The 22,752-nt window shown below is 42.8% G+C and overlaps 1 protein-coding gene across 1 annotated transcript in view; it reads left to right on the plus strand.

The window, feature by feature from the left end:
• Positions 1 to 22,752, plus strand: part of CSMD1 (CUB and Sushi multiple domains 1) — a 1,672,960-nt gene that overhangs the window by 938,213 nt on the left and 711,995 nt on the right. The window contains exon 8 of the mRNA XM_047092364.1: positions 1,113 to 1,225. Coding sequence (XP_046948320.1) covers positions 1,113 to 1,225 — 113 coding nt within the window. The remainder of the gene's footprint in view (positions 1 to 1,112; positions 1,226 to 22,752) is intronic.

Below are 22,752 nucleotides of genomic sequence, written 5' to 3' on the forward strand. Positions count from 1 at the left end.
AAAGATAAGGCAACTGTACTACCTGAACTTGTACCAGGTGGGACCAGAGGTGGCCCCACCCACGGATACTTCTGCCCTTGGCCAAAACCCAACGTACCCCTGTGTCTCCGACAGGGAGGAGTTTTACCCCCTGAGAAGACTTTCACTTCTTGGAGATGCCAGGTTTTCAGTAGCAGGAAGTAAATTACTCTTTTTTTTTTTTTTTTTTTTTTTTTCTGACAACTAAACCACCAGTGTAAACTGGGAGGGGAGCTTCAACAGCTTAGCCAGAGATCGTGTCTGATGCTGAAAGATTTAAGTGTGTTTAAATACCGCTTGCCCCAAACATAACTTTACCTCATCTCAAATCTCTTCAACAGTGCTTGTCCCCGACCCCCTAAACACTGCTCTTCCTCCCGTGGGTGGGGAAGGGCCACTGTTTGGAACTCTGTGCACAGGAGACTAGAAATGCGGGATTCTATCAACATGATGAACAGTGTATCTGAGGGCAGGTCAGAATCACAAAGTGTTGAAAGGGTGAAAGGCAGAATGTTACCGTTTGCCTATTTCTTGTCCTTTTAGAAGTCATTAGGATTGAGGTCCTGATGAAAACAGGATCTGATAACAGATCCAAAGAATATCTTCTCATGTGTCCATCCTTAATAAAGAAGAATAAAAAACGTCAAGTATGGGTGAAAGCCTTCACGTCATCAAGGGTAAAATACAGCGCTGATATGCGGGCAAACGTGAAATTACCTGAGTCATTTCAAGGGGTCAGCACAGCTCATCAATGACTTCTGTCCTAAGCAGCTCAAAATCATGACTGTCAGCAATCAATTTGAAAAGTGGGTTTGAGGGGCTCCCGGGTGGCTCAGTCGGTTGAGTGTCCAACTTCCGCTCAGGTCATGTTCTCGCGGTTCATGAGTTCGGCTCGGGCTCTGTGCTGACAGCTCAGAGCCTGGAGCCTGCTTTGGATTCTATGTCTCCCTCTCTCTCTGCCCCACCCCTGCTCATGTTCTGTCTCTGTCTCAAAAATGAATAAACATTACATTTTTTTTTAAGTGGGTTTGATACAGGACATTTATTGGTTGATTTATAAGGGAGATTTTTGTTTTTCTGGTTCTCTTTTCCAGGCTGACTGGCATGAACCTTCCTTCTCCCGTTATAAGCAGCAAGAACTGGTTACGACTGCATTTTACATCTGACAGCAACCATCGGCGCAAAGGATTCAATGCGCAATTTCAAGGTAAGAATGCCCCATTTGATATACAGAAAATAACGGAAGATATTTTGGCGTTTTCACCCTCAAGTTTCAGGATTCCCTTGCCAGAGATGGAACTAGAGATATAAGCTTGAAAATACCTTCTAGAACTTTCGGAAACAATTGACTTTGGAAATTCTACAAAGGGTACTAGCAACTTACTAGTAAAGCTTTCTTGCTTTGACCGCATGCAATGTATTTTATTGTTTTTCTTGAATTATTACTATGTTTTAATCAGTAAGTCAGTAAATATATATTAGCATTTATTTTATTTTTTAATTTTTTTATTTTTTTAATTTTTATTATTTTTTTATTTTTTATTTTTTATTTTATATATTAGCATTTATTTTAATTCATATTTACCTAACCGGAAAATATCCACAGTTGCCCTGTTGTTTTCTTTATCCGCTCCTTAAAAATGGTACAGCATATAGGCCACGTGAATATGCAAATGCGACATCATACCCTTTCAGCTGTAAAATATATTCACAGTACCTAAACCCAGCTACCTGCTTTAATAATTTACATGTACGTGAACATCAAAAGGAAAAATGTGAGATTTTTTTGCAGCTGACTGAAACAAAGTCTGTAGTCACCAGTATGTAGGTTTGAAACTTCCTCTTGGTATGGAATTTCTAGTGTTTATACCTGGATAAGATAGTGTCCTTGCCCGTGTGTTTTTAATAGTCAATAATCCTTATCGATACCATAAAAAGGATCCAGCTTATTAGGAGATCCATTGAAAACAATTCCATTTTGCATTTGCAAATAACAATCAAATGAACCTGTCAGAAAGCAGGATGCCCTCCCAAGCAAACTTCTCATGCTTCCCCCAAATCATGACCATGAGCACATCAGTTAAGGCCGCATTCCCTAAACACTAGCCACATGCAAGCCAGGACGCCAAACGAGGAGATTCTAATAAGCCCCCACGCTCCAGAATCTAGTAGGTCAGAGAGACAGTTTGCAGACAGCTCCCATGAAAGGCAGAATGAAAAGCGAAATCATGCCAGCCACTCCAGGAGATTTTAGTAACGTTCCAACAAATGGTCTGGACGTGTCCTATCTAAAAGCCACTTTAAAATCCGTAATGCCTTCATTGTGTCCTTTTGGACAAGAGGTAGAAAACAAAGAGCAATTTTCAGGGGCTTGAATACAGATAGTGCTGGGGAGCACACATGGAGGAGGAGTGCTGGTTTTATTTGCCACCGGGGTCCCTGGGGCAGGGGGACCTTCGAGGAATTGCCAGACTTCAAATGCAGGGCCAATTGTGTTTTACCAAAATGTATTCATCTATCATCAGGAGCCTTGCCCATCTCACATCGTCTTCTGATGCTGCCAGAAAGTTCTTACCTTTATCTTCTTTGACTGCAAATATACGGTTTTACAGGAGTCATTACACTTGGCTTCTTTTCCTGAGATCAGGCAAGGCTGATCTCCTTTTTTAGAGATCTCTATTTGCCTTTAGCTTTTAAGGCCACATACCATGCCTGTAGTCATAACAGGGGGCATACATAACATATGACACATATATATGTTGTACAGTCTGCATCTGGAGCCCTTTCTTGTCCAGCAAGAAAGCAGGACACGGGATTAAAAATGCGAGAGGAGACAAGAGCCCGGGTAAGGGTCTTTGCTCCGTTTTTATTAGGGTCAGGAGGCTTACAAACATGGTGATGGATGTGCACAAAGAGACAATAAATCTGTGAACACTAACTCAGGGGCCTGAGGGCAAGATGTGTGGGGTTAGGGGTTTGGGTTACTACAAAGCAAAATCCTGGCCCTGGGCTGGAGGTTGTTTACAGCAGACTTGAGGCCCCACCTCTGTTTACAGAAACAGGCCTAGGGGACGAGGAAGACAGAGCAGGCTACCTCAGGGTCAACAAGGCACCTTTCTTCTGCTAATTAGCTCCCCTCAGGGCAACTTTGCCTGCAGAGGTCTATAGCCCTATTTACCTGTTTACCTCCTTGGATCCTTCCTTCCTGTGAAAGCAGCTTCCTGCTCTTGTACTAAGTTGGAGGGATGTTACCGCCCTGAATACCTAATCTTGTTTACCTCATCTTGGAGGTTTTCATCCTGAGATTCCCTATCCTTATACCTTTGTCCTATACTGGGACCTTTGCCCTGTTTACCTATTCTGGGACCTTTGCCTGGGAAGTTCCATCTGAGTTTTGTCTATATCCATCCATATCCACAGAGATATATAGCCCTGACTTAGAAAAATCCTAAATCAATATTCAGAAGGCAAACTGACTGACCAATAGGTAGGTAGGTTGATCAATAGGGTTGTTCTATAACTACTGATTGATCTTCTCAAAAGGTCCTGATCCTGATTAACAGATTGGCATTGAACCACAGAAGAAATTTCTAGGTATCATTCCTCAAACCGAATCAGTGAATTTGGCATCTATACCAGTGATTGGAAGAAAGGCAAAAAATAGAATACCAAATTCGAAGAGGGTACAAATTGGTAGATATAAGTAACATTCTGGTTGACGGAAAATTGTAATAGCTTAGACATATCAGCGATTGATAAATAAATAAATATGAATCAACTGTATATAACTATATATAACCTTATAACTATATAATTAGCTAACCATACATACATATATTATTTAATATATGTAAATATATTTATATATAACCAATATACATATGGTTAAAATTATATACACACACACACACACACACACACACACACGGAGTGATGAATAGAAAATTTGCACATAGTGCAAAAATATAAAAAGATGCAGAACTATAAAAAGGAATGAACATGAACGTGGCTTAACAGTAATATATTCGAAAACCTCTCCAGGCGGACTTTGAAGTTCAACTCCAAGACAAACTGATTTCAGGGAGCTGCCAAATGTTTACTCTCATTAGCACACAGACCCTTATCTCAAAGGAGGAGTCATGCCTAAGACCACATCGAAGCAGAAAATATGTGGAAGATAGGGGTCAGTACCAGATGTTACCCTTTTGAGAAGGAAACCAACCAAATGGGCAGCATCCAGGATGATGTCAAGAAACCTTCAAGAGAGGACGCAAGGACCACTGGCTTAAGGAGTGTGGTAAATGTTATACAGGAAAGTATTGCATTCATTTTTGCTGGTCCAGAGGGAAGAAATATCACTAATTAATGGAAGCGGAAGCTACAGATAGTCCTTTCTGCTGATTCTAGAACATGCCTATGGGCCCCAGAAGGCAAGAGATGGCTCAGTAGCTCAGGATGAGACGGGTCTCCTCTCAAAGTCCCCCCCGCCCCCCCACCCCCCACCCCCAGCCACCCTCCTGGCCCCCTCCCTGCATGACTTTGCAGTCAGGAGCATTCAGGTGTTTCATTCGACGGGCCAGTGGGAACCTTCCTGACACACGAGGAAAATAGGTTGTGCATCTAAGTCTTTCCTTTTTTCTCTGCCTAGATTGAACTTCAGGGGCCCCAATTTGTATTGGACATTTGTTCCAAGGAAACAACAACAAAACACAAACAATAATAGACACCAAGGTTATTACCAACACAACTGCAAAAAAGAAAAGCATAGATGAGCAATCCAGAAAAGCAACAAGAGAAACAATAGTAGTAGTGAAAACTTACAGTGTGTTTACCGAAGGCTGTTTTAAGATCTGTGTATATATTCCATCAGAGTCTGAATCCTGGGTTAGTCGGTGGAGGAGGGGAACGTTTTTTAGAAATATACATTTCTATGATTATGACCTTTTATTTTTTATTTTTTATTTTTTCAACGTTTATTTATTTTTGGGACAGAGAGAGACAGAGCATGAACGGGGGAGGGGCAGAGAGAGAGGGAGACACAGAATCGGAAACAGGCTCCAGGCTCTGAGCCATCAGCCCAGAGCCTGACGCGGGGCTCGAACTCACGGACCGCGAGATCGTGACCTGGCTGAAGTCGGACACTTAACCGACTGCGCCACCCAGGCGCCCGATTATGACCTTTTAAACATAATTGCAGTCACGTGGATCATTTATGGTCACTATCAAGACTATACAAATTCCATCAGTATTCCTCGGTGTAAATATGATTACAACTTATGTAGGATACCTATAAAAACTCTTTGTGATTCTAAGCTGCTAATGAAGCCTTCGGGTGGGATCTCTGGATGACAAACTTCTTCTCTGTTCAGCAGTACCGTGCATGAGTAGAATTTTATCACTTCTAACAACAAAGAATAGCTTCTTTTTAACTTGGTGCTTTTCTTGGTCAAATAAACAACCACCACAACATATTCTTTCTTCTCTTTGTGTCTTTAACTTTCATCTCTATACTCTTTATTCTCTGGATTTTACACTTTGTTCTGTGCTTTCATCTCTTCAATCAGGCAATAAATTATGCCAAAAGTAGTAGTGAGGTTGACTGACAAGTAAAACTGGTCTATAGTTGCTACTCCTAAAACATGTTCACTTTTAAAATAGCAATGTGAACAAAGAAGTGGAAAATGCAATAAAAGCCACTTGATATATTTGCAATATCTCGTGTATATATTGGGTTCTCATGGAATGACAGATTTATGTAGGACACATTATTTCTTTAAATCAGCTGAAAATTGAGCTCATTCATTATATGTTGCCTCCCTCATTAATTATAATTAAATAAGTGCCTTGTTAGCACAATCAGTCTCGTAGACATTTTTGACGTCTGCAAGATGGATTTTCTAAAGATATATTGATATTGAACCACAGGCACCACTTCCCTCTTAAGTAACAATATGTGTTGAGCTCTACTTTTACATATATTTACCTGGCTACTTATAAAAATACAATTTTCACAAAATGAAACTCTCATTGCTTTCTGAAACTGATAAATCATTTTGAGTGTCTGTCATAAAGTACCAGTTTACACAGAGAACACCTGTCTCATAAATCAAGGGAAAACCTGACCATGGATTTAAATCTTGTGTTGACACAAATAATTAGCTTTCTTTTTAGGTGATAGCTCTATGTAACTATTCATTTTACTTCGTATTTAAAAAAAATTTTTTTTAATGCATATTTATTTTGAGAGAGACAGACAGAGCATGAGCAGGGGAGGGGCAGAGAGAGAGGGAGTCACAGAATCCCAAGCAGGCTCCAGGCTCTGAGCTGTCAGCACACAGCAGGGCTCGAACCCACAGGCCGAGAGATCATAACCTGAGCTGAAGTCAGATGCTCAACCGACTGAACCACCCAGGGGCCCCGTTTTTACTTTGTAGTTAAAGTGGAGAGCTTTAGGGGCACCTGGATGGCTCAGTCAGTTAAGCGTCTTTCTTCAGCTCAGGTCATGATCTCGCAGTTTGTGTGTTTGAGTCCCGCATGGGGCTCTGTGCTGACAGCTCAGAGCCTGGAGCCTGCTTCGGATTCTGTGTCTCCCTCTCTCTGCCCCTCCCCTGCTCTTGCTCTGTTTCTCTCTCTCTCTCTCTCTCAAAACTAAATATTAAAAAAATTAAAAAAAAGAAATTATATATATTCATACAGCAGGATACTAGACAAAAATGAAAAAAAGACAAATGACCTCCACATGCATAATGTTGAATGAAAAGATCCAGGCACAGAAGCGTGTGCATTGTATTGCCCACATAAATATACTCGCATAATATAAATAATATTTCAGGAATATATACATAGAAAATTTAGGATTCTAAAAACTAAGTGTTTACGTGGGTGTTCATTACTAAAAGAATATATATATATTTTTTTTAATATTTTTTTTCAACGTTTATTTATTTTTGGGACAGAGAGAGACAGAGCATGAACGGGGGAGGGGCAGAGAGAGAGGGAGACACAGAATCGGAAACAGGCTCCAGGCTCTGAGCCATCAGCCCAGAGCCTGACGCGGGGCTCGAACCCACGGACCGCGAGATCGTGACCTGGCTGAAGTTGGACGCTTAACCGACTGCGCCACCCAGGCGCCCCAATATTTTTACTGTGTGTATGTGTATGTAAAATACTTGAACTTAAAAAGTGTTTTTAGAAACGGTTAGAACAATTCCTATCCAAGAAAATGACAAGGTGTTTAGAATTCTTTTACAAACAGGGCTAGGCCAAAATACCTACAGAAGCCCTACTCAATGCCATGGTGCAACTGAACGTCAAAATTAGAAGCCCCAACCCGCACACAAGGAAGGGGGTTAGTAAGTGACAGGGCTTGCACAACACAGCTTGTAAATGGCAGGCAGCGTCAGGATGTAAATAGAAGTCTCTGATCTTTCTTTTCAATGTCATCCTTTCCAACCCTATTTTCACAATTGACTTGCTGCCCTGATTTACGAGTTCCCATCAGAACATCTTTCTTTGGGGAGCAGTGATTTATTTTTGTAAAGCAGAAATCCCACTGAAGAAAGCAACACCCAGGGACAGCTCTAAGTTAGTGGCAACGTTATCTATATTCTCAGGTTGATCTATTCCAAGCAGAAAACTGGCAGACCACTGCGGGAACAGGTGCAGCAATGATGGGAGGGGGTTGGCAGAAATCATAAATCTGGAACATGAGGCACCGAATAAGAGAATGAGCAAATGTATTCACGAAGAATGTTTGTGTGTGTGTGTGTGTAACTACTGGACAACAAGAAGGTAGAAGGTAGTGTTGGAAAGAAGTTAAAAAATTGAAACACGATTCTGCAGAGGAAGGAAAATGAAAAAATAGAGCAAAGGAACAGTTTCACAGCATTGCTAAGGGCAGGCCCAACTGACAGAGAGGTTCCACTGGCACAGACACCTTGAGAAACGAGGAAGCCACTATGCAGACACTCTGTCCACAGTGTTCATCCTGCTCCCTTCCCTTTGACCATGAGCGATTGACTGTGTGGCTCAGACAGAACAGGATTGGAGGTAGGATTCCTTGGTCTCAGTCTGTCCTGACTCAGTCTGGAGTCTCAGAAACTCCAGGTTAACTGGAGAGATGTCCCTCTAGACCTACAGTCCTCCTATATAGTGAAATCTGTTTCCTGTCCTAAGAATGGGGAGAAGAACAATGCTCACCTGGGCACAGAGGTGGAGATTAAAAAGGTAATACATTGGAGGCATCTAGCACAGTGCCCAGAATGGGCTCCCTCCCATGTGTCTCATAAACTTGGGTTTGTAATCTCGAGCCGGGGAAAATACCTCGGTTAACCTGTCTCTCTGTCTCACAGACTTCGCATGGAAAACCCAGTAAGGGCTTCGCGGGACTGTATTATTTTCACAAACTTCCTGGAACTTCTTAGAGTGATTTTCAGTTCCCAACTGCTTTGTCTCTTACTCCCCTGCCTCCCTCTTTCATTTACACTACCTCACTGACCTAAGTCCGATGACCATTCATTGGGATGCCACCTCAAGTCATTTGGAATTAAACTCTCTCCAGCTCCCTTATTGGACACCGGCAGTGTGGGTTGCACGGTGCCAGGGACACAGAACCAAACATGACGAGCCACGTTTCAGCCCCTGGATTCCAGCGAAGAAGTCAGGGAGACACATAAGCTGACCATTTGCATACCTCGCGGGTGAGATTATGCACAAAATGCCCTACAATTAGAAAGATGTACCTCGACTGACTTGGCAGGGAGCACAGGGCGTTTGTAGGAGGTTTCCTGGGGGGAGAGGGTGCCTGCACTGTGTTCAGGTCACCAGGAGAGAGGGAGGAGGGGGTTCTGAGTACAAGAAAAGTGCGAGCAGACCCAGAAAAGCATGACATGTCACGGTGTGTTCAGGCTCTTGCAAATATTGATGGTTCAATACTGAGGTGTGAAGGGAGTCAGACAGAGCAATGAGAAATAAAGCTGGGGAGGATAGCTGGATCTTGGAAGGATTTTATGCTATCCTTAAAAACTTAACTGTACCGTGGGTAAACAAGAAAGATCACTGGAGTGTTTGTGGAGAGGGAAAATGGAGAACAATGCACACATTTTCATCGCCCAAGCTGCTGGTAAGTTCCCCTTTGTTAGCTTGCAGGTAGTGCACAGGGATAGCTCTGAAAGAAGGACCATGTACTGGAACATTCTAAGACAGTGAGCACAGGAACAAAGATTGTCCCTAGGTCATCATGTTTAAAGAAGAGGAACAATGTTGCTGAGGTACATGAATTTGCCCCTCAACAAATTTGATCCCTAAAGGGATCCAATGCCCTTTAGTCCAAGGCTTTGCCACAGTCAAATTTAAGGAATTAGTATATTTGAGAGAGAGTGTGTCCATCAGAAGTGTGTGTGTGTGTGTGTGTGTGTGTGTGTGTGTGTGTTTGGTGGTGACGGTCATAGAAACTTCTTCAGAGCCCAGTGAGCCGGGTGTTAGACAAGACAGTGATGCGAAGCCTGGTGTGACAGATTCCCAGGCTCAGCAACAGTGGTCTGGTCGTATCCCAGCTTTCTCCTGGGGACACATGAAGGGGTCAGTATGAACGAACACATTTCACCAACAGTCATGGTACCCCCAGTGTGCACCAGTAACACCTCTGTTTACAGAATAAAGGAAAGGCCTCTTCTCCCACGGAGTGGCCATTGTAGACAGGATGAGACAATCCATCCAACCAGTCAAGAAACAGCAAGTGGCAACTGCAGAGTGGGAAACTTTATCACTCGGTCAAGAAATAGCCTTCCTCGCATCATCTCCTGAGCTGAGATCCGAATGGACTGTGTAGGTCAAAAAGAGCAAAGCAGACACAGAACAGAGCAAGTCCCAGTCCCTGGAGGGAGGAGGAACCGCAGAGGGACAGGAACACACTGAGGTGTGGAAAAGCTCAAGAGATGCGTTGGGGCAAATTCCTGCAGGGCCGTGTGGGGGCATCCACAGGGGGAGACTGGATTTGTGTCACGTACAAAGTGAGACTTCAGAATGTCTGGAGAGAAAGTGATGTGACCTGATTTCCATTTTGAACATATCATTTGAGTTTTTCTGTAGAGAATGCAGTTCTAGACCTTAATATTCTGTCCCCTCGATGTGTTATGGCATTCCTTATAAATTAATAAATGATCATGGTGGTTCTTACTGCCTTCTCTCTTGTCTTGACTACTTGACCACATCCTGAGATACAGAACGTGTCAGAGGGCTAGAAAATCATGCTTTCTGGTCTACCGTGTTGAGGGCACCCTGAGCTAACGGGCCTGGAGGGTTGTAGTCCCGGCTCAGGTGATACTGCAGTTTTAATGTTCTCATTTGTCCAAACTGCCACTTGGCCAAAAATCTTTACCTACTGCACAGTGTGCTCTTGGGCTGGCTGCGCAACAATCTCATAGACACGTCCCACTTATGTTGTAAAAGACAGTAAATAAAACAGGTATGATTTTGTGTGTCTCTCAATATATTTGAAAAACCCTAATGGCAAAAATTCATTCTGAACAGCTGTTTGGTGTCTACTAAGAAGAATGAAGAGAATGTGTTTAAATTTGAGTAGTAATTATTTTGACCAAACATTGAGGGTAATATCTTACTAAGTTGAAATAAGAGAACATATTTCTTAAGGAAAGCGTGCAGTTTTATTCAACAGAGATGTTAAATTAATAGATAGAGTTCTCACCTCGAGGCAGCCCTAATGGAGTAAATGAACTTTTGAGTTAGTTCCAGACTTTTGATTTAAATCAATGCATTTTCATGTATCGATTTATTTTAAAGTTGTGTTGGAAATATTAACACATGATAAATCTTAGTCGTTGTATATCAAACCACTTAAACTAGACCCTTTCTTTTTCTAAACTTCAAAATGTGGCTCATCCTGGAAAACGGGAAGCCGACAATGTGACACAGTAAATCACAGCTATTTAAAACAGACTAATACATGGCAACAGCAGGTGGGTGTTAAGTTCTTATGCATAAAGAATAGAAAAGCTTAGGAGGGTTATTATTCCCTCGGTAAATCGTATTTCTACAGTTTCGGCTTATGTGACGTTAAGACAGAAGTCGTTCTGGCTTTCAGTTCAACGAACCCCTAGCTGTACCCATTCTTCATGCTTTTTTGTCTCTTGCTGGCAGTTTGATCGGTCCAGTTTGCAGACTACATTTAGTGCTTATGGGCTAAATGGGCGCATCTGCCTCTTGCAGGACACGCATGCTTTGGAAGCTAAGCCAGTTCGCTGCCCATACCAGGAGGCTGTCAACCCAAGCTGTCGGCATTTACAAGGACAAGGGAGCCTCAGAGTGTGGTTCCTTCCCTCCGAGCGGCTGTAAACCGCTCACCCAAAGCAGTTACAGCGTGGCACCGTAGGGCCGCCCGGCTCTGTTAGTGCTGCAGGAAGCCAGTCAGCTTAGAACGGACGCATCACACTGCTTGTTCTCTTAGTCATCTGGGTCAGGTTGAAGAGCAAAGCGGTGCCCAGTCGGCATCATGAGTAATCCAGGATGAGGCCGTTAGCTTCGGCACTACTAGTGGCCGCCTCGTGGGACCAGAGCCTCACGCCTCTTACGGAATGCTAGTGCCCATGTCTCCGGGCAGAAACACAACCCCCAACACGAGTGCAGATGTGAGTTCACGTTGGGTTTGGAAGCAACGTGTGGCGGGAGGATGTGTGCTGTAGCCATTGAAGACTGTGGTGGGAGAGTTTATCTTTGTTCAGATGCAGACTGTTTCCCTCACATCACTTCAGTGTATTTCACGTTACTCATCTGAAAGTCCTTCCTCTACCACAACAATTCCCGAGAGGTTTCTCCAAGGGTCCCGTCCATCTGGTAAACAGTCTGAGTGTTTCTAAAGGCTCACAAGGTTCCAGCCAGCATCTTTGCACAGCTGACCACCATGACCTTTACCATTGGAAGGGCTGTGTCTTTTCACCCCATGGGAGATCTGAAGTTAACTCTTGACCATGACATTGCGTACAATTCACTAACCCAAGATATATTTAACCAAAGAATATATATCACATAAGGTATACAGTTCTAACTATTTTCCTATGGTTACTTTAAAATTTACCTTGAAACTAATAGGAGCTTTCTCCAGACATATACCCAGGGCTGCGATTCAGCTCGTCTGTCCATATTTATTGTGAAAATACTGACTTATGAATTACCTGACAAGCCACGGCCTATTTATCTGAATGGCCTCCTGGATGTCCTCGCCCTGCCTGACCTGGCTTGTCCTGCAGAATGCCTCAGTGTTAGCTCATGAAATTCCTTAAAGATTTAAGCTCTAGAGTAACAGTCAGCTTCAAACCTGCCCAGAGGTAGAAGAGTCAGCGGCTTGTGCTGTTTGAATCATGCCTGCGATATACCAGGTGCCCAACACATTTTAAAACGTCCTCCCTAAATATATTCATAGTAGCTACGTGTGACTAGCCAGCTATGTGGAACTATTTATTAAACACACCATTAAGTTCTATAGAAATATACAGCAAAGCAAATATGGAAGTCCTTCTTTCTAGAGAAATGTACACTAAGCCTCTAGAAGACTTATGTTAGCATATGTAGCTAAGTCACTAACTCTTCCTCATTTTTAATCCATTGGTAACTATCTTTGGCTGGTATTTTGTTGGTTCCTTTTGGTTTGGTTTGGGTTTTTTTTTTCCTCCAAAAATGAAAGAAAACAACTTCCTAGGTAAGTCTTCCCCTGTTATAAATGCCCTCATACTTCCCAAGCCTGGGGCTCAAATCTGGTCATGCTGGGTCCCTGTGTAAAACATCGCTGTAGTTCCCATCATGTACAACACACAGAGCAGACACCAAAGCTCTCAAAGATATGTCTCCAGCCTTCCTTTGCAGACTCCTCTTTTAGCCCACATTGCAGACACCGCACACTCCTCTTACGAAAACACTCACTTTGTCGGGACGCATCATCCGGTCCCCACCCTGGCCCTATGTTCCCACCAACACATGCAGCCCCCAGGGTCTTTGACTCCCTTCCTCTTCAGAGAAGCCTTCCCAGCCTCCCTCACCAGCACCAATCACGCACCTGCATGTACCTGCACAGCACTTAGCCTTTTCTTATGACTTTTGTTTTGAGCTACGCTGAAGTTTAATTGACAAATAAAATTGTACATATGCAAAGCGTGCTATATCATGATCTACTTGCACAGTATGGAAAGATCTCCCCCATCACGCTAAGGAACACACGCATCACCTCACATACTCACCTTTGTTTTTGTTTTCTTACGATGAAAACATGTAAGTTCTACTCTCTTAGCAAATATCGTGTATACAATAGAATGTTATCAACTGTAGTCACCAGGGTACGTGTTAGATCCTGAGGCCTTATTCATCCTATGACTGATTGGTTGTACCTACCAATCTCTCCTGATTCCCCCTGCCCCCCGCTGCTGGAAACCACTTTCCTATTGTCTACTCTCCATTTCTGAGTTTGATTTTTTTTGTTTTCACATATATACATCACACAATCATTTGCTGTAAGTGAGGATAATAAGGTAGTTGTTTTGTCGTTTTGTTTTTGTTTTTGTTTTTTAAGAGCAGAAGCACCTTCTCTGTTGTCTCCAGCACTCAACGAAGTGATCTTCAGGGATAGCATGCACTTGATGTTTGTTGAATGAGTAGCTGAACTCCTGAGCAAATCAAAAGCACGTGGAAGGGATCTACTACCCTGTATCCATTCAAATGGTAGCATGGCCTAGTGGAAAGAGGTTGACATATGGAGTCTGAAGACCACTGTGACCTTAGCCAGGTCTTTTAGCTTCTGCAGATGTCTGTTTTTTCATCCATAAGATAGTGCTCACCACAGCCGCCTTGCAGGAAGAACACCGTGGGGCTCAGATGGGGCAGCCACACAAAGGCCGCGTTCCAATGTGGCGCAGATCTGATTGCTTTAGCTACTGCTGCGGTCTGTGCTTCTGTGTCTCGTGCAGCGAGATGGCTGGGATACCGCGTGCTCCGGAGGAGGCCTCTGTGCCTCTTCGCCTCTCCACCGCAACTTGCCTCATCTGCACGAACGCGCGTTACCTGTGGCAGTCAGGACACAGTCAGAACTCTTCACGGGGAAAAAAGTTGGGTGGCTTGTATTATGAACCCCTTTCTCTCTGATCCTTCCCAACCATCTCAGGAGAGCCTAGACCTGAGTGGTGACCCTAAGGGTAGGCGAGCCGGACAGACCAGTGCTCTGTTACCTGCAAGGCCACAGAAGCAAGAGCAGAGGCTGTGAGCTTCTTACTGGGAAGCACACACAGTCCTCGGGGAATGTGTCACTACCTTGGTGTCCCGTAACGTCCTTGGGTACTGCTTTCCTTGTCATATAATCTTCCAGCCTCTTCAGACCCTGGATGTGTATAGTTCTAGCTGATGGGGTGGTGGCTACGCGAACAAGTTTGATGGGGGGGTGGCTATTTCACAACGCATACATATATCAGAACATCGAGCTGCACACCTTAAATACACACAATTTTTATTTCCTAATGATACCTCAATAAAGCTGGGTTTGGGGATAAAGATAAACAGAAAGAACAAAAATAGAAGTTGGACAAATATAGACCAAAGCGCTTTTTTTTTTTTCCTAATGCTAAGTAATTGTGTTCCTTCTCATGATAAGCTGATTATGCTTACAGACTTTCCTTACCTTTATGGTAAGACTGCCCAGTAGATCATTTTTTTTTTCTAATTCAATAAAAACACAGTATGAAATAGATATATACATAGGCAACATCCTTTTCACTATTACCTTTTTTCAGAAAATTATATTTATCCCTGGCTGACAAATAATTGAGTGAACTTAAAAACCTCAACCAAGTTGAAATTAGAGGTTTCTCTGACATCTTATTGTCTACAGGTTGAAGCTGTGGTGATGAGCAGTGTTTCCCCACTTTCCTCAATTTCACCGTAATCAGCCTTGGCTGTATAACAGGGACAGTCAGAAGCCTTTAGAAAGCACCCAGAGATTGTGATTTTCACGATTTAGGCTGCGGACCAACGTGGCTACTTTTTGTGAAACCTTTCTACACGACTCCAATGTGGAGCCAGAGTGAGCAGAATAATGTAAGCTGCCTCTAAGAGTTCTGATACAAGCATCCCCCCTCACTCATGGGGCTGTTCCAAGACCCCAGCAGAGGCGTGAAACCACGACGGTATTGAATCCTATATGCTCTATGTTTTTTGTCTACACACACAACTTATGATAAAGTTTAACTTGTAATTCGGCACAGTAGGAGACTAGCAATAATAACTTATAATTAAGTAGAACAATTATAGTAATATACTATAATTAGTTTTTTTTTAATTTTTAAATGTTTATTTTTGAGAGAGAGAGAGTGTGAGCAGGGGAGAGTAAGACAGACACAGAGAGAGAGAGAGAGAGAGAGAGAGAGAGAATCAGAAGCAGGCTCCAGGCTCTGAGCTGTCAGCACAGAGCCCGATGTGGGGCTTGAACCCACTGATTGCGAGATCATGACCCGAGCTAAAGTTGCGCTTCACCAAGTGAGCCACCCAGGCACCCCTATAATAATATGCTGTAATAAAGTCTATGTGAATGTGGTCTCTCTCTCTAACGTCCTGTACTCACCCTTCTTCTTGGGGTGATGTGAGATAAATCGCCGAGTTGGTGAGATGAAGCGAGGTGAAGGATGTCGACATTGTGACGTAGCTTTGGGCTACGATCGCCCTGGATGCTGTGTCAGAAGGAAGATCATCTGCTTCCAGACCTGGCTCACAGCGGGTCACTGAGACCAGAGAAAGCAAAACCCCAGATCAGGGGGACCGCTGCTCTAACTTACGATTACTTCACCACCAGCAATCTTCAATGCTTTAAAAGGTGATGGCTGTTGCATAATATTTTGAAATTCAAAATTTAACTATTTGAATTGCCCACTTAAATTAAAAATCCCGTATATTAGAAATTACCTTGGTAGGGGTTGGAATGCAGATAGCAAATCTACTCTAATACTAGCAAAACAAAAGTAGATAATTCATCTTATATCCTATTTGCTTCATAATAGGATGGCAGGCACCAGTGCATGTTACTTATGAATTTATCTGATACCTTCTTACTATTGAAAAATCATCCAATATAGTTCTACAAACTCTCTATCATCTTCATTGTTTCATGCTTTATTCTTTAGAATGACTTAAAACATAACAAATTATATTTGTTAATTCAACCTTTAATACAAAGGTATAAAGATGGGCATTTTTCTTAAATTCTTTTTGAGAATATTCTCTTCTTTGTTCTAAGTGATTTCTCTTTTCTACGTAATCTTTAACAATGAGATCAAATTTCTAAAATAGGTTACCTTAATGAATGCCACTGTTAACTATAAACCTGTATTAACTGCTATGACAAATTTAAATAAATATGCTATCTAAATGAAAACGCACATTTTAAGATCTAATTTAACAAAAAACATAAAAATAAAATAAAATCTAATTTAACTTGGTACCTTGAACATAATATACATTTACAAAATCCTTTTTGTCATGTGATAAATATAAATTTTGTAAATATATCTAGTTTAAGCATAGGACATAAAAATAACTATCTCTGCCTTCAGGAGTTTATAATTTAATTAGTAGCTCTCAATATATATTTGGCTCAGACTCCCTATTGAAAATTTAATAAATGTTACAGACATAGAGAGTCCATATGTATCAGATTTCACGTATGTTTTTGTGAACTTCATGTGTGCATGAAATCCTAGGGGTTACAAATACATTTCAGGTAAGGAATTATGTCTATTGGAAATACAGTGTAAGAAATATGCTTTCAGTTAGCATTGGGCTGTAGGAGACCCACTTAACACAAAGATGATAGATACAGATAGGTAAATAGGTTAATATACAGAAAGGGTTCTTGACGTGTGTGTGTGTGTGTATGTGTGTGTGTGTATACACACATACACACAGACACACACATTATATCTATATCTATATCTATATCTATATCTATATCTATATCTATATCTATAGATTAGGCAAAAGTGTGAAGGGGAAAATAATGTGTTTTGGGAAGCTGGGAAAAAAGGGGAGTATCCAGCTTCAAAGGGCAATTTGAGAGGGGAAAAAAAATCAAGAGTGCTTGGAAAACGTGGAGTTTCTTCTGCCATTTGTGGAAGAAAGTGGTGGAGGAGTACATGTTGGCCAGAACGTGACTGCCATTAGAAAGAACCCGAACCCTATAAGTGGGTCTTCAGAAGTTGCTGAAGGACACCTACCTGAACAGGGTTTGACTTGAAGAAGGAGGACAACGGGTCTGGCAGAGGTCAGAGAAATGGGCATGGTGTGGCCCCAAGTATGTTCAACGACTGTAGGGCACTTTGTTCTTTTGAAGGATGACTATCCATTCAGAGGACAGAGATTTGGCGTGGTGTTCCTGTCCCAGTGTGCAGTGTAGAACACCCTTGTCATCTGTTACCGTGCCGGGAGTCACCTGTCTACACTCGCTCACTGCACTGAAGAAGTCAGGCTCAGCAAGGTTCATGGCGAAGCCCCTCAGAGCACATGACAGACGTGCGGGAGTAAGTCCGCTGCTAAAAAGTGTAACACAGCCCCGATCGGAATCCCATTGCGCGTTTGCTGCGACGCTGGGTGACGCTGCCGTCACACCTGTCACGAGATGTGACAGGCAAATGGACAAGAGTCTGGATTCGAACACCTAGCCACCGAAGCCTCCTGGGGTTCCGTTCTCCTTTCTCATCTGTCTTTCAACCTCTTGAAAGAACGCTTGGGGTACCTTCTTTACCACCTGTGCCCTGCTCTGCCCTCGCAGCCTCTGGGCCACCAACTCTGTCTCCTTACTCTACTCATGCCTCTCCTCCTTAGTTTGCACCTTCCCCTGCCCCGTAAGTGAGGGACCCCAGCAAAGCTCTGCTCTCATGCCCTCTCCCTGTGCTCTCCCCGCTGGGAGCCCCGTCCCTCCAGGGCCTTGCTAAGAAGGTGCTCTACACAGGAGCTCTCTGCCCTCTTTCTGCCCCCCTTCCTTTGGGCCAGTGGGCACCTCTGCCTGTTGCTCGGGTCACCCTGTCCCTCTCCTCCCCTGTACACATTGGAGCCTATATCCTGATTCCCTGAACTTGTGTCTGCATCACCGCCTGGAATCCCAGCACCAACTCCTCCCCCTCCTCTCCTCCCCCTTCCTCCTCCTCCCTCCACCTCTTCCGCCTCCTTCTCCTCTTCCCCTTCCCTCCTCCTCCCCCCTCCTCTTTCCGCTCCCTTCTCTCCCTCCTCCTCCCTCCACCTCTCCCCCTTTCCCCTTCCTCCTCCACCCTTCCTCCTCCTCCCTCTACCACTTTCCCCTCCTCCCCCATCCACCTCTTCCCCCTCCTCCTCCCTCCACCTCTTCCCCTTCCTCCTCCCTCCACCTCTTCTCCCTCCCACCTCCTCTTTCCCCTCCCTCCTCCTCCCTCCACCTCTTCTCCCTCCCACCTCCTCTTTCCCCTCCCTCCACCTCTTCCCCCTCCCTCCTCCTCCCTCCACCTCTTTCTCCTCTGTCTCCTCCCTCTCCTCCTCATCCTGTCTTGACCATACGGTTTCTCTGCTGCAGAAGTCCTCCCCTCTTCCTACTATCTCCAACTCATATACATCCCGAGAGTACTCTGTCCCAAAGTGCTGTCTCCCACATCTGAGAACTATGGAACCGGCTCCTTTCCATACCAGTCATGCGGCTCTTGACTAGTACTGTCTTGTGCTGTTCATGCAGCTCTTGACTAGTACTGCCTTGTGCTGTTCTTTTCATCGGAGCTCCCTTCCAGATGCAGGAGCCACTGGCCAACCATGGCTGGTGTCAGTGGAGATGACCTGTGGGTATAAAATACGGCAGGTTTCAAGGCAACAGGAATATACTGCTGTGTGTGTGTGTATGACTGAACATTACATGCTAAAATATTTTCATCATTTTTTCAACCCTTTAAATGTGTCCACCAGAAAGTTTTAAATTACATATGTGGTCACATGGGTGGCCCCTATTTTCTTTCTACTGACAATGCCACTGCATGTCATTTTGGTCTCACACTGAGATTGGGAGGGCCTCTTCGACAGGACCACGTGAAGTGATTTCTAGAATGGTAGCTACAACCTCACCTTGTTTCTCAAGATGTGTCTCCTACCAACTCCTAATATCTGAAACCCTCATATACAAGCCAGACTCTGGGTTTAGCATTTTGGTTTATAAAGCAAAATCTCCACAAGATGTAAATGTTGCCATTTATTCTTCAGTCTGAATGCATTAACTTGACTGCTTTCTTGGAAGTAAACAAAGAATAGGGATTATATGAGATTCTCCAGTGATTAAGGGAGAAATAATGCCATGCAAGAGAGAAAACAGTGAACCTCTACGGATTATTATTATTATTATTTTCAATTCACAAGATTGCCTTGGACCAGCCTTTGAGATCCTGTGTAAGAGGCCTTGATGTCACTCAGTAGATTGCCAAGAATGGCGATTTCCTCAGTTCCAATTTTTTCAACGTCTGGTACTAGGACCAACACGAGTTTTCTGAGGGAAAATAACACAGGCAATTGTCACCTGCAGACCTACCACCTCTGAAAAAAGAAAACTGTTGGGGCACCTGGGTGGCCCAGTTGGTTAAGCATCTGGCTCTTGATCTCGGCTCAGGTCTTGATCTCACGGTTCACGGGATCAAGCCCTTCATTGGGCTCTGTGCTGACAGCGGGGAGCCTGCTTGGGATTCCCTCTCTCCCTGTCTCTCTGCCCCTCTCCCCGCCTTTCAAAATAAATAAATAAATTTAAAAGATAATTTTGAAAAAAAAAAAGAACTGTTTGTGGTAGGGTAGAAGAATGTTATATTCAGGATAATCCAAAATCAATATTTAAAAATGAAATCTTTGCCTTTGATAAAAGTAGAACTTCAGCACAACCAGCTTCCAAACTCATAGTGGTGACAAAGAGGAAGGGGTCTGTACTACTTACGAATGGATCCCTACCAATGATGGCCTTAGTTGTGGAGAGCTTAGTCAACATAGGCTTCCCACAAATTAAATCGTAATGTAAAATAGGCGATATGATTATTATTTTTATTAGATACATTTATTTATTTAAATTTATTTTAAAAACTTTCTGTGTAATTGCTCTTGGAAAACTCCACTTGGAGTATCATGTTTTTTAATGGACAGAAATGCTCAAACCTGGACATGAAGAAAGCATGCTATTAAAATCATTAAGATCATTGGGGCGCCTGGGTGGCTCAGTCAGTTGAGTATGCGACTTTGGCTCAGATCATGATCTAGGTTCATGGGTTCAAGCCCTGCAGCGGGCTCTGTGCTGACAGCTCAGAGCCTGGAGCCTGCTCTAGACTCTGTGTCTCCCTCTCTCTCTCTGCCCCTGCCCTACTCATGCTGTCTGTCTGTCTGTCTCTCTCAAAAACAAATAAATGAAGAAAAAAATTTAAAAATCATTATTTAAAGCTTTTGAAAAGGCAGTTACTATGGAGAACTAAAATAATTTTTAAAAATTTAAACTCAATGAAACTAAATAGCTTTATTGCATTTGTTCAGTGTGTGACAAAGGAACATGTTGTAGGTGGTTCTAGTTTTCGCAAATGCCTTTGTATTTCTTCGATTCACTCAATGATACCCCGAAGAGTCCGAGGGAATTTTAATTACAAGATTAGCAAAGATAAAGCAGAATTCTGGATTAATTTTTCCTCTCGTCTTTAGAGAAAATGCCATTATTGCTTAAAGACTACAGTCAGCATTATTTACCTCCTGAGATTCTTTAACATACCTACTTCTCTGAATCACCCCCTAATGTAAAATGTCTGCATTGTTAATTGCTAAGAAAATTGAAAATATTTTAACATTATACCTTGACCGCACCTGGTTATGAAATGTATTGCTATTAAGGTGCCTGGGTGGGTGGCTCTGAGCTGACAGCTTGGAGCCTGGAGCCTGCTTCGGATTCTATGCCACCCTGTCTCTCTGCCCCTCCCCCACTTGTGTTCTCTCTCTCTCAAATATAAATAAACACTAAAATAAATTTAAAAAAGAAATCTTTTACTATTGTCTTGGTAAGTGTGGGTCAGTAACTTAACACTTAATAATAATGCACACTGTACCAGAGTCCTTTCGATGTGCTTTTGTCAAATCCCTGATATCATTTGCAATTTTCTTTAACTAGGAAATTCTATTTTCAGAGTCATTTCTTGTGAAATAAAGTTTTAACTCAAATGATTCTTTAGGGATTACTCTTCAGGTTTTATTTCATTAGCTATTTTTAATATGATTAATTCTAAGCAGGAAGCTTACAATTTTTCAAGTTCATTTAATTTTCTTAGCAACAGGTATTGCAGGAATGAATACATGGAGTCCTTTCTGGTTTTTGACTAGAGTTTAAACAACAGGTGTTGAAAATGACAACAAACCAAACAAAAAACAAAAAAATAAATAAATAAACAAAAAAAACCCTAAACAAAACACACACAAATAATGGAGAGTTCATAAAAATTTCACGTCTCCTAGCTATATTAAGGAATAAATGCTGTCTTCTTTGTTCCTCTAGAAATTGAGCCATGTTTTATAGATGATGTGCAGGAAGCTTATTCATGGCAAACTTAAAATCATGGTGACAAAAGATTAGCTTTAAAATGGCTATGGGAAAACACATATACAATAAATCCTACTTCAAATAACAGTTAAAAATAAGTATGCGATAAACACACAGTCTTTTTTCTGTTCCATTCGTTAAACCTATAGTTTATTACATTGAATCCAAGATGAACTTTTCCCCACACTTTAGTGTCTCCAAAAGGAGGATCACATATTCGGCATCATTATGTCTTTGTTCTTTCTCAACGGTATGTTACAGAAAGTAAATCTGCACCCTGAACTCGGCAGTGTCTGAGATTTGACGAGGTACTCTAAAGGTACTTGTTGATCTGCTTAAAAAATTTTTTTTAAGTATGTTTATTTATTTTGGGAGAGACACAGAGAGAGTGAGCAGGGGAAGGCCAGTAGGAGAGGGAGAGAGAGAATCCCAAGCAGCTCGAACTCACCAACCGTGAGATCACGACCTGAGCCGAAACCAAGAGATGCTTAACCAACTGACTGAGCCACCCAGATGCCCCTTGTTGATCTGATTTTACACACTTCCCTTTCCCCAGAGGTTAAGACTCTATATTTGTATTGCTACTTCTCGTTTCTGGCCTGCCTTTCCTTCCCTGGGCTCCTGTGCACATGAAGAGTTCTAGAACCTTCTCCTAGCTCCGCAGGTGCCTTTCCTGAGGTGCAGAGCAAAGACGACAAGATGATAGGGAAGAATAAACACTGGGTGTTGCAGGCATTAAAATGTGTATTAATTTTATAGAAGTAACGTAAGTAAGATAATTTCAGACGAATATGACACGGTAAGCTGCAGCCTTACACTGTACGAGTTTACACATTAACAGGTCTAGCGAAGGCCTGCAAGCGCTCGGCAGACATATTTGCTTTGAAGGACTTAAAGCCGGTAAGTGACAGGAAGCTGAGCATTCACACACGGAATCAGCATTTCTGAAGACAGTCTGGCGGCTCGGCTGCAACTCCAAGATGACAGGAGACGAGACTGCGGACAGAAAAGCGTGAGGAAAGAGCATCGCATCCAAGGCTGCGTATACGCTTCAGATACTTCGGCCGCAGATGTTTGTTTATGACTTCACGTTGAAAGCCTTGTCAGCAGGACGGCTGACGGCTGCCCGG

Source organism: Lynx rufus, unplaced genomic scaffold, assembly GCF_022079265.1.
Source record: "Lynx rufus isolate CCGP_SWC_20201006 ecotype Redwood Valley unplaced genomic scaffold, mLynRuf1.p SCAF_3, whole genome shotgun sequence".
Taxonomy (NCBI): Eukaryota; Metazoa; Chordata; class Mammalia; order Carnivora; family Felidae; genus Lynx; species Lynx rufus.